We start from the raw sequence: 12,317 nt of genomic DNA, 5'->3' as shown, positions 1-12,317 counted from the left end.
TTACCAGCACTAAAGACAGGCTCCCTAGGTTTGCTGTTAGGCAAAAAAAGACAAAAGACATCAACATTTCAATAGTAAGGAAAACTGCATCTTATTCAGTCAACAATTAATTTGATACAAATTTTGTGAGACTAAATTCCATACACAGAAAGCTATTTTCAGATATTAATTTCTGGAGGTAGCTGTCTAATAACTCATGAAATGCTTCGATAACCCCAACACTTAACCTTTGAACACACTGGCAGTAATATTAATTTAATACAAGATACCTAAATAAAATGTAATATTGGTTAGCAAAACTAACAAAAAATACTGACCAAAATTTGATAGTCTTCTAAATATTTTTTAATCAGATTTCAGTTTCTGGCCAGGGGATCAGTGACAAACAGATGTAGTGACACATTCTGGTATGTTATGGAATGTAAATTCCAAATCATAGCTCCAGGGATTATATATAAAGTTAGTCAAAATATACGAACACAAGTGACAATTTATTGCTGAGTGAAATAATTAACTTTACTGTTGTTCCCTTAATTATTCCTAAATAACACATAACATTCTCAAACCATATTAATCTCATAGTGTGATTTCAGGACCCAGAGGTTATTCTGGCAACATAGGATGTAAGTCATAAAACAACACTGAACAGGGTACTAGTCCATTAGAGGGCTGCTTCTGACAACGCACCAGTAGACTATTGTCTGCTCACTTCCCCTCCCCTATAGTTGGGAGACTTAATTATGATGGTAAAGATTTGCACGAAAGCAATAACTTAAAAAAAAAAAAAAAGCAAATAAATAAAAATACCATTATGTTCATCTAACCTCATGAGAAAACCTTAAAACAGTTAGACAAAACAGATAATCGAAACGGTTTAACCAAAATGAGAATGTATTAACATACTAATTTAGGTCAGAAAGAGGGCAATAATGAAAGACTACCGAAAGCAAGCAACAGAGGTTTAAATGATAACCTACACTAGCGTTCAAAAGTTTGGAATCGCCCAGAAACATTCATGTTTTTAATAGAAATTTGTCTTTTTTTTTTTAATCAAGGTACCGTTCAATTAATTTAAAAATACACCCAAGACTGTTACAAATGCATATTACTGAATGACTGATTATAATTTATTATTCATATATGACTGCAAAGCTTCAGTTTTGGCAGCCATAACTCCAGTATCCTAGTTGTAAATTCTCTTAGCTCATCCTTAATTTTTTAAATGCTAAATAGTTACTGGAGAAAATTTTATATTTTGTTAGAAATTTGAAACCTGTTATTCTTTTCAGTAAAGCAAGTAAATTGTATTTTCTTGGACTGCAATCTACTGGCATTCCTGAAGTTCTATTATTGATTCTGAAATGGCCAAAATGAAATGGCATTCTCAAAAGAACATGTCCACCTATTGTTTTTCAAATTGAAGGTTATACCATGCAGCAGGTTTTTCAAGAAACTGAAAATTTTGCACAAGGGTGTCCACTATAGTCTTTAAAGCTAGTATATGGAATACTAAAATAGGTTACATTGAGCCTGCTGTGGACTGTAATGATACACACCATCCCCACCAAATCTGTTTGTGTCTCATTATTTCAAATGTCTCTTAGTTAAAATGTGATAGTTACTTTGCAACTTTGGCGTAATTAATCACCAGTTAAGATAGTCTGCTCACTATATATGAGGGGAAACCCAAAAATTCTCTAAATTGATCAATAGCAAGAGAGAAAGGTATAGTCATTAACTGTGCAGCCTACAGTCTTGTTAATTAGTCTACCAAATGGCACTGTTGATCAAGATGAGTATTTCTGACATTTATTATACAGTCATGCACATGGCATGTCAGATCATATCAAACATCAAGATAATGAACGTGTTTTTTAACATTAATGGACTTGTTAATAAAGAGTGTCCCTGTGAACAGACAGATAATCAGCAACCGCTGAGGCATCTGCAGGAAAGAACAACAATTAAAAACATCTAGAGCAGTGGCGCACACAAAAGTGCATTTTGCATCTTGACAGCAGACCTGTACACACCACTGCACCATGATAGCCTTCCTGCCTACATTATCAGTCAGAGATTTTGACCAAAAACACATCTCCTATATTCACCAGATCTTGCTCCTTGCTACTTTTGTTCAGTCTTAATTTTAATTTCAGGAAGGGAAGACAATTTGCTACTGTATTAGAAATCCAGGAAAAAAAATTAAACAAAAAAGTGCAGGAGGTTTACTCATAAACAAATGATAGGTACATGGAAGGTTTCCAGGAATAGAAGAAATGCTAGGACAAGTGTATTGCATCTCAAGGGGAGCAATGACAGTGACTAAAAGGCAATTGCTATTAGTAGTACAATAGTTTTTTTTTTTTTTTTTTTTTTTAAACAATTTTGTGAGTTTTTGGGTCTCCCTCCACATACATGGATAGAAATCTTTGAAGAAGAAGGAGCCGTGGATGCACTTTTTATACTAGAGGACATCACCAATGACAGATTATACAGTGAGGATGTTTTCTGAGATCAGTTAAACTTTTTATCTACTATCTACATGGACCGCAGCTGCATCCCACCTGCAAGTGCTCTACTACATGCAGTCACACTATTCCAGTGGAGTTGTAAGGTCGCTCTGTGTATGCATGGGTTCTTTGTAAGGAAGATATGTCAGATAACCAAGCCAACTCTCTGTTGAAATATGCCTGTTGTTGAGATGGCTATCCTTCGCATATTTCTGCAATTCATTGGTTTCCCATACAGCAAAATAGCTGAAGGCCCATACAAGAGTGGAGAATTTGAGCAGAAGATGGGATTTCAAAAAGTGATTTGTGCATTAGATTCCATCCATGTTGCCATATGAGCATCATCAGTAAATTAACTTGTTTACCATATCATACCATTTTCTAACCCTGCTTAATTCTGAAGAACAGGAAGAAGACAGCATTTAATAAACTTTCAGCTCATCTGCAGTTCCGCTTACCATTTTAACACGGTTAATTATGGGTGATTTCTTGGTGTGTATAAGGCACTCCATTTTACCATATAAATGATATTTGAGGGTGCTCTTTGGATGGAAACAATGTGCTTATTCATGTGTGCACAAATTTAAGATGATTTGTGATTTATTAACAGGCTGGTAATGGGACAGGAACATTTATTTGTGCATACAGGTGTTTTTTGTGGCAACCTTTTAGATAGTAACGAAGTTCTAATTTAGGATAATTCAACAAATGTTTTTATAAATGAGGCCCTGTGATTTCTATATGTCCTGGGTATGACGTTAAGCTGCATCCAGCCCTGCAAGCGGTACTCCAACTTGCAGGGAAATTATGGGGGTTGGTGGCAGGACTGCCACTCCAGTCACCATAAAAAAAAATATCACAAAGCTCAGAGACTACAGAAAGGACTCCTTTTTGCTCTCCGCAGGAGTAGCTCTGCTGCAGCCGCCCATAGGAAGGCTGCTTGCATCATGAAGGGGATGGGGGAAAGCCCTTGGGAGGCCCAACTCCGGCCGAAACCGTTGGAGAGCCAATAGGGTCAGGTCTGTTGAGGATCGGAACTGATGTGGTGCTGAGGCGTCGCCCGCTGCACAGCAGCACTCGGGTCCCAGTTTGAGGTGGCCCATACGGGTGGGCGCATGGAACGTCTCGTCTTTCCGGCAAGACGATCATCTTCCTCTGCTGTCGGAGGAGCTGCGTAAACTCCGCATTTCAGTGGCAGCATTCTCTGAGGTGCGCAGACTGGGGACTGGCCAGATCTCTGTAGGTGGATACAACTTTTATTGGTCTGGTTGGTCTGATGGCTGTCATACTCGGGGAGTAGCTGTTGCTGTAGCGGATTGGCTTCTTTCAATGGTGTCCGATGTCACTACTTTCAACAAGCGTATTACGAGACTCAGATTACGGCACTCTCTGGTTGCCTTGTCTGTTGTCTCAGTGTATGCTCTGACCGCGGTGAGTGATGTTTCGGTGAGGGAGACATTTTATTTGCAGCTTCGCTCGGTGGTTGATGGGTGCCCAAGAGGTGACACCCCTCTGGTCATGGGTAACTTCAATGCAGCCACTGGCACTGACAGGGCCGACTATGAGGATTGTCTCGGTCCCTATGGGTCTGATGACCGTGGTGAAAGTGGCTCCGTGTTCCTTGACTTTGAAAAACGTCAGGGGCTGCGCATCGTTGGACTTGGTACTCCAATACTGGTGGTGCAGTGAAAGAGATCGATCACATCCTCGTGGGCAGATGCTGGAGGTTCTTACAAAACAGCAGGGTCTACAGAAGCGCCCCAGTTTGTAAATTCTGACCACAGGCTTGTTGTTGCTACTCTTAGGATCCAGCTTAGGTCAGTAGGTTACCACCTACTAGGAAAATAAGCCTGGACTTGGCCAGACTCCAAGACCAGGCTATTTCTAATGAGTTTGCACACAGTTTGTGTGAGGAAATTTCAGATTTGGGTACAACTGCCAATCCTAATGTGATGTGGGAGACCTTCCATGACAAGACCCTGAAGGTTGCTGAGGTTTGTGTTGGTGTTACCGGTGTTTCCAGAAGGAGGTATTTCATCTCGCAGGGCACCCTGGATATCATTGAGAGAAGTCGCAGCACACGGCTCAATGGCAACTCTGGTCTGTACCACGAACTGTGAGGGATGGCTGCGAGAACTCTGAGGGCAGATAAGGAGGCATTTGTTAGAGGAATCTGTGAGCAAGTGACACACCATCTGTCATCTGTGACCCACGTCCTGCTTACAGAGGAATCAAAGCATTATGCACATCTGAATCTGTTCCTCGGAGAGTCGCAGTCAGGGCAGCTGATGGAACGGTCCTTACAGATGACACTGCAGTTGTGACCCGCTGGGCTGGCTACTTTGAGCAGTTGTTCAAAGCTGATCCTCCGGCTAGGGCATTGGATATCTCTGGGTCCACGGTTCTTGAGGCTGATCCTCCAATTAGCTGTGAACCACCACCCAATCTCACAGAGATTGCACAGGTGGTGAACCATGGGGCTCTGCAGGGATCTGTGGTGTCCGAGGTGAACTTCTCCAGGCTGGTGGTAAGGCTGTCCTCCTGGCATTGCAAGTAATCTTTGCTTCCATTTGGGAGAATGGCATCATCCCAACTGACCGGAAAACAAGACTTTTCGTCCCTATCTGGAAAGGGAAGGGTGACTGCCTGGATTGCAACAACTACAGGGGGATAACACTGCTCTCAGTGCCGGGTAAGGTCCTTGCTAGGGTCGTCCTCAATAGGATCCATGATCACTTGCTCGCCTACCAGCGACCAGAACAGTCTGGTTTTACACCTAAGAAGTCTACTGTCGACCACATCTTAGCACTGAGGGTTCTCATAGAGCGCAAACGCGAATATCGGCAGAGTTTCTTTGCAGATTTGTTGATTTTTGCAAAGCGTTCAACTTAGTAGATTGAGCTGCCCTGTGGGACATCCTGAGGATTCGCGGGATCCCCTCGAGGTTGCTAGATATTATGGCCGGCCTGTACACTGGTACTGTGAGTGCTGTGCAGAGTGAAGGCAGGACCTCTGCATTTTTCCCAGTTCATTCTGGAGTTCGTCAGGGGTGTGTACTTGCTCCCACTCTGTTCAATGCTTGCATGGACTGGGTATTGGGCAAGGTCGTGGGGCCCAGCAGCTGTGAGGCATCTGTTGGTGAAGAAAGGTTCACAGATCTTGACTTTGCTGATGATGCTGTGATCTTCACGGAGTCAATGGAGGCTCTGATCGGGGCGCTTGAGAGATCGCGTGAGGAGTCTGAGTGTCTGGGCTTGCGAGTGTCCTGGATAAAAACCAAGATCCAGGCCTTTAATGACCTCTTGGGCACGGCCATCAGCAGTGTGTCTGTTTGCGGAGAGAGTGTTGACCTTGTTGAGAGGTTTACTTACCTTGGTAGTGACATTCATGTCTCTGGTGACCTATGAAGTCAGTAAATAGATTGGGAGAGCATGGCAGGTCATGAGGTCGCTGGAAAGGGCTGTGTGGCGCTCCCGATATCTATACAAAAGGATGAAGGTCCAAGTCATTAGAGTCCTGGTGCATCCTGTCTTGCTATATGGTTGCGAGACATGGACGCTATCCAGTGACCTGAGACGAAGACTGGACTCCTTCAGTACTGTGTCTCTCCAGAAAATCCTTGGGTACCGTTGATTTGACTTTATTGTCGAATGAGCGGTTGCTCATGGAGTCCCAAATGAGGCACATTACTTGCATTGTGAGGGAGCATCAGTTACGTCACTATGGCCATGTGGCGCGTTTCCCTGAGGGTGATCCATCTCGTAAGATCCTCATTGTTGGGGACCCGAGTGGCTGGACCAGACCAAGGGGTTGCCCACATAACACCTGGCTGCAGCAGATAGAGGGTCATTTCCGGAGGGTGGAACTAGACCGCGTGTCTGCCTGGGGGGGTTGCAAACCGGGATCCGGAGTTTTTGTGTTGTGTAGTGGGTGCAGCAACGCACTGTACCAGTGCATGTTCCCCAGCTTGACTTGACTGGATTTCTTCCTTGTCACATTATATTCAGAAACAACATAATTACAATTGTACAATGAGCGTCCACTTTGCTGTTTACATCTTCCTTATATTAAAATGTTTTTTTCGTTGACTCCCAAAATGAAATTAATTTAAAAGGGTAGGACCTCAACAAGGTGTTAAAACTGAGGCAAAAACAAGCTTCATCTTCAATATGTCTATTATTTTCTACAAATTAGCAAATGGAGAACCTTCCCTCCATATTGTTTGTTCCAACTCTTCCCCGAGATTACAAATGGGTTCAGATCTGGAGACTGCAAAGGTTACTGTATTAAGATGAATTCACAGTCATGTTTCTGAAACACTTCAGGACATTCCTCTTATTATACCATAAAGCATAATTTTACTGACAAGGACAATGCTGCCATGAAGAAAGTAACCTGATCAATGACAAAGTTAAGAAATTCATAGGATGATCAATCACCACTCCACAATTTTAATAAGGTATGGGGAATTATGTATTTTGATATGCCTCTTCTATCACCACGGTTGTCTTCAGCTATTATTTGAACAATTAAATTCAGCATATTACTCTTCAGATGTAATGTTTGCCTCCAGCCTCTTTCTTACAATGGATAGCTGAATGTTTTATGGATGATGGCCCATTCTTGACACAATTACAAAATTGCTGTGTGTGAACACTCCAGTCCTGGTATGTCTGCTGCCTATTATCATTCCATATTCAAAGTTACATACTCTTTCATTATTGCCCATTTTCTCTTTGAATAGTACAAGTGCACATTTGTTTGTACCATCTATCTACTTTAAATAACATTACCTACATACCTGGCACTGACTGAGCAGTTTATTTCATGGAAAGTGTGGGTATGCCTAATAAAATGCCCACTCAACATAGAATGGAGCTGGCCCGTAAACAGTGAAACTTCAGTAGGAGATCTAGAAAACCTTGGTATTCAGAAATAATGGAAGCAGATACAATTTGTGGAAAGACTTGTTTCCTCACCTCTCACTGTTCTTTTTGCTGCTTGAACTGCTGCTTGTTGAGCCTGTGCGGTTTCGAGCGTTTTTCAAATCTCCCATACTCTCACGATGGCTGCTGGAGCCTACACGCTCTGAAGAGCTTGTGCGTTTTACCACACTACAAGTAATGAAAATGTCATAAAAAGTCCATTAGAGAGCCAATTTAAACAAATATAAAATATAAACTAACCATATTACAGCATCAAATTGTTGTGGCTCAATTACAACTAGAGCAAGGAAAAAAAAAATCATAATTAGTACTATATTATACAAGATCTTAATCCATCATACTGGTATTAGTTACCAATACTACACTGTAATCAATACAATTATATGTCACAAATGATGGGAAAGAAAAGTAGATTTCAAAATACATTATATACAACTGGAACCATCTTTCAGTCCCAGAAAAGAAAAAAAAAGATTTACTGTAGGATTGTTTTAGACAGCTTTAAGTATATACAGAAATTGTATGTTTTGGGATATAAATCGATCTAAATTGTGTTAACATTCTTGAACCGCTACACGTAGATGACAGATGCTGTCCATGAATTGTTTCTTCCCATTACTGACCATTTTACCAGTATCTCCAAGAAACTCATTAGCTGCCAATAATCAAACCACTGCCTTCAGAATCTAAATACAATCACCTGACACTTCATTGCAAACCTAATTTTATACTCTTCCTTTTGTCTTTTTTGTACAATACAACCCTTTCAAAACATTGTTTTTTTAATTATGTACACTACACTCAGTTTTAACACATTTTGATGTAACATTTGTTACTTAAAGTACAATGTAAAACTGCTACTTGTAAAAGAATGTAACTTAAAAAAATAAGAAAAAAATCCAGACACATCTTTCAACAGTTTTTTGTTTACCAACGTGAAACAATACATTTAAGACAAGAGAAAGCAATTGACATAGCCTGAATTTTGACATTTAGAAAAGCACATCATTTTTTCATACAGCAAGTTCTGGTGGTAAAAAACAAACAGCAATCAAGGTAGAAGTGTGATATAGGAAAAGCAGGCAGAACCCCAATGAATATGAACATGGATGCATTTTTTAGCATGCTGAAATATAAGTCAGCATATATTGTAGCCATTCTACAAATGATAAATCTGTCATATCAGTCATAATCCAGAATAATCCATTGTAATGCAGAAATTACCCATTTTTGCACAGGTTAAATGTACAACTGTTTTATCTTCCCAAATAACTGGTTATTCTGGCTAGTTTAAACACAGAAAATAAGATTCATCACAAACAGTGAGATACTTTGTGTGCAAAATACAACAGCAATATCATTACTGAGAAGAACAGCCTCAGATATGCATTTCTAAAGCACTGCCATCTCAGAGAGGAGCTACCTACTGTACAAGAAAGACAAAGCCTTCAAGCATCAAAATGCTTCCAGCACTGTGATAAGAAATGTGAGCTATGTGCATGCACTGTAATGATTTCACAAGCAATAAAGTACTATACAAGTAATACTTACAACAAAACTTCATGCTGTGAAGATTATTTTGCTCAAAGTCATCTCAGTTTTTATCGATACTTTCATTGTATAAGTGGTTCTTCAGAAAAAAATGCTATGCCCTGCAGTATGCAATTTATTTATCTTGTAAGAGTTGTCACAGCTTGGGAGTACACGAGTACAAAAAGCGCAAACCTGGTAAGAGGTGGAAGAAGGCATTTCTTAAAGCATGCTTTCCCTTTTCTAATTCATTTAACAATTTTGTACATTTGTTAAGTTTTGGAAAAGTCATGTCAAGAAAAAACAAACAGAAGCACCAAAACATATGAAAGAAAAGTCACTTATACTCCACTAAAAATGAAAAGTGCATTCATGCAAGAAGACAAACTAAAACAATTTGTATCTACTTCGTATATATCAAATTATAAACTGTACAAGAGACTGCTTATGTCTCTATTTCCGAATTAGAATTATTCAGAGCTACACTTCTTGCCATTGGCAGATATTCTTTGTCTACAAACTGTAAGACAGAAATGAAAGAAAGCTGTGATGTTAAATATCCAAATAATGGCTTACATCACATTAATTCTCTGCATTTTTGCCATTAGGTCATACACAACACTGAATCAGCTTTGAAAATTATGGTATAATAATGTCACGATAACAATCTGTATTCTACTGACTCAAACTAATAGACAGGATATGATGTATAGAATACTCAGAACAGCTGCCAATAAAGCTTTGCTTACACACACCTATTGAAAATAGTAACACACAAAGATCTTTGTACAAAATGTTTTTTCTGTATTTATGAAAAATGTAATAATAATAATAATAATTCATTACATTTATATAGCGCTTTTCTCAATACTCAAAGCGCTATCCACACAGGGAGGAACCGGGAAGCGAACCCACAATCTTCCACAGTCTCCTTACTGCAAAGCAGTAGCATTATGTACAGTAAATTATTTCTGGCAATAACAGAAATTTTAAAAGTAGTTTTCTTTTTTAAAGTCACTGTGCTTTTTTTGTGGTAAACTTGCACAATACATCATTAGCTGCCAAATCTTCTATTTACTATTTTCATGAACAATTCTAATCAATGTATACTGTAATAATTTTCTTTATGACCTTTTGTTTCTTCACATATTTAAGGTAAGGATATTTAAACTAAAGTAACATGGTTTATTGAATCTTATTTTTTGCTAGAGCCAAACTTCTCTGGAGTACAGGTTATTTACAATAATATATGGACTAAAATAATGGGAACACAGCATGAAAAAGTTATTTAACCTTAAATGCATCTGCAAAGAGGAGTCATATTAAGTTGTTTACAAATTTGCCAATTAGCAGTATGTGTCACTTTTAAGAGGTCTGACAATTCGCACTTTGATAAGTGAGTTTTCAAAGTAAAACGAGGCAATTAATGAAAGCAGGAAAATAGCAAATGTACAAATTGTAGGTGCATCAGTCACAAAAAATGCAATATAATTTTACGTTTCTAGGGAAACAATCTTAAAAATGATGACAGCATATGCCAAACATGGACAAACTGCATCAGCAAGAAAGCTTACAGACTGAGAAAGAGAGACTGTTCACAGGATTGCTGCCACATCCTGCTCAAAATAACTACAGAATTGAATCAACACCTCTGTTATCCCGTCTTAACAAAAATTGAATCTCAAGAGCTTCATAAAGCTAAAATTTCTGGCAAAGCTGCGATTTGAAAAACACTTACATCCAAGGCCAACACACAAGGATGCCTAACCTGGTGCAGGTATCACAAAAACTGGACCCCTGAGCAATGGAAAAAGTAATATGGTCTGATTAGTCATCTCTCACTCTCTTTCATACATCTGGATTGGTTTACTTTTTTTTGAATGCACCATGTCTTTTGCCAACTGTTAAATACAGTGGGAGATCCACAATGGTATTGACAGCCATCTCTTGGGAGTCATTGGAAAAAAAGAAAACAAGCGGACATAAGGAAAACGGGCAAACTCCACGCAATGACTGGGATGAAATCTGAACCAAGTCTCCATAGTCCGCATGCCTGGAACATGATTTTAATTTTTTTTTTTTTGTGCCGGCTTTTTATATTGACACACTATTTTTTGTTATTTTCACCTGTTCATGTTTTTAGCATTTTTTGAAGTCCTATACAGTAGGTGTTACCATTTTGTTTGATTATTATCATGAGCATTTCCATTTTGAAGCTATGAACACTGTGCATTCATGTGCATTTTGCGTGCTGTCATCACAGACATGCAATAAAAAAATGGTAGTGAGTACAAACTAGTCTATTATTAATAAAAAAAAAATCTTGGAAGGAAGGCGAGATGTGATCTTCTCAGAAGAGAATTTGACGTCCCGCGAGACACACTTTAACATCACGCAAGACAAGGCAGTGATACATCATTTAAAACAAGTTCACAGACATCTAACCTAGCAGTTGATGGAATGCTTTTGGCAGACACGCTTTATGTGCTCCCAGCTCTTAAAACAACAACAAGCGACAACCAAAACATGCACCTCGCCAGCAGCAGCAAGCCAGCAGATGATCCGACCGTTTCTCCTTAGCATGCGTTCAGTGCGCACTTTCTTTTAACATGCAGGAAAAGATGGCCTCAAGACAAAAGGCATGTAATCTCTAGCTGTGAAGCAACTATATAATGTGAACTACTGTATGTCTAATATTGTTCAACCACATGAGGCAGATTATAAACACCTGCCTTACACACTATCTGATTACAAAAATAATCTCTGAACAGGTCAATCTCTGATAATAGTCACTATGCTTGTGCCTGTTTTATTGGCGGAGACAGAGTACCTGCTGGCATGGATTCATCTTCCTGATATTAGCTGACTAAGTAGAATTGTGTCACTCAACTCATGCAGTTATTTAATTGCTGTCATTCTGGTATGAAAGCAATTCACTACAATAATTTCAAGTGATCAATTGGAGAATTACAGTGTATGTAAATTTCTTTTCTGCTTAAGCAGTAAGGTGAAGTAGCATTAGGACTGCTGCCTCCAACTGCTTGGACCTTGTTTCATTTCCAGCTGAGGGGTCTTTTGTTTGGAGTTTGCATGTGTGGGTTTTCACACAATAGCTATATTTGGTAGATTAACTACTATATTAACTGGCCCAGTCTAAGTGAATTTACGTATGTGCATATCCATTCCGGGCGGCACGGTGGCGCAGTGGTAGCGCTGCTGCCTCGCAGTTAGGAGACCCGGGTTCGCTTCCCGGGTCCACCCTGCGTAGAGTTTGCATGTTCTCCCCGTGTCTGCGTGGGTTTCCTCCGGGTGCTCCGGTTTCCTCCCACAG

General features: G+C 39.6%; 1 protein-coding gene across 9 annotated transcripts in view; it reads right to left on the bottom strand.

Moving 5' to 3' along the window:
- Positions 1-12,317, bottom strand: part of eml1 (EMAP like 1) — a 231,870-nt gene that overhangs the window by 77,375 nt on the left and 142,178 nt on the right. For all 9 annotated transcript variants that reach the window (XM_028822316.2, XM_051919897.1, XM_051919893.1 and 6 more), the window contains 2 exons: positions 7,490-7,624; positions 5-33 (listed from right to left, as the gene is read on the bottom strand). In XM_028822316.2, coding sequence (XP_028678149.1) covers positions 5-33; positions 7,490-7,624 — 164 coding nt within the window. The remainder of the gene's footprint in view (positions 1-4; positions 34-7,489; positions 7,625-12,317) is intronic.

This window comes from Erpetoichthys calabaricus, chromosome 16 (assembly GCF_900747795.2).
Source record: "Erpetoichthys calabaricus chromosome 16, fErpCal1.3, whole genome shotgun sequence".
In the NCBI taxonomy this organism is placed as follows: Eukaryota; Metazoa; Chordata; class Cladistia; order Polypteriformes; family Polypteridae; genus Erpetoichthys; species Erpetoichthys calabaricus.
The sequence above is the reverse complement of the archived record's forward strand: the minus strand, read 5'-3'. Positions and strand labels throughout refer to the sequence as shown.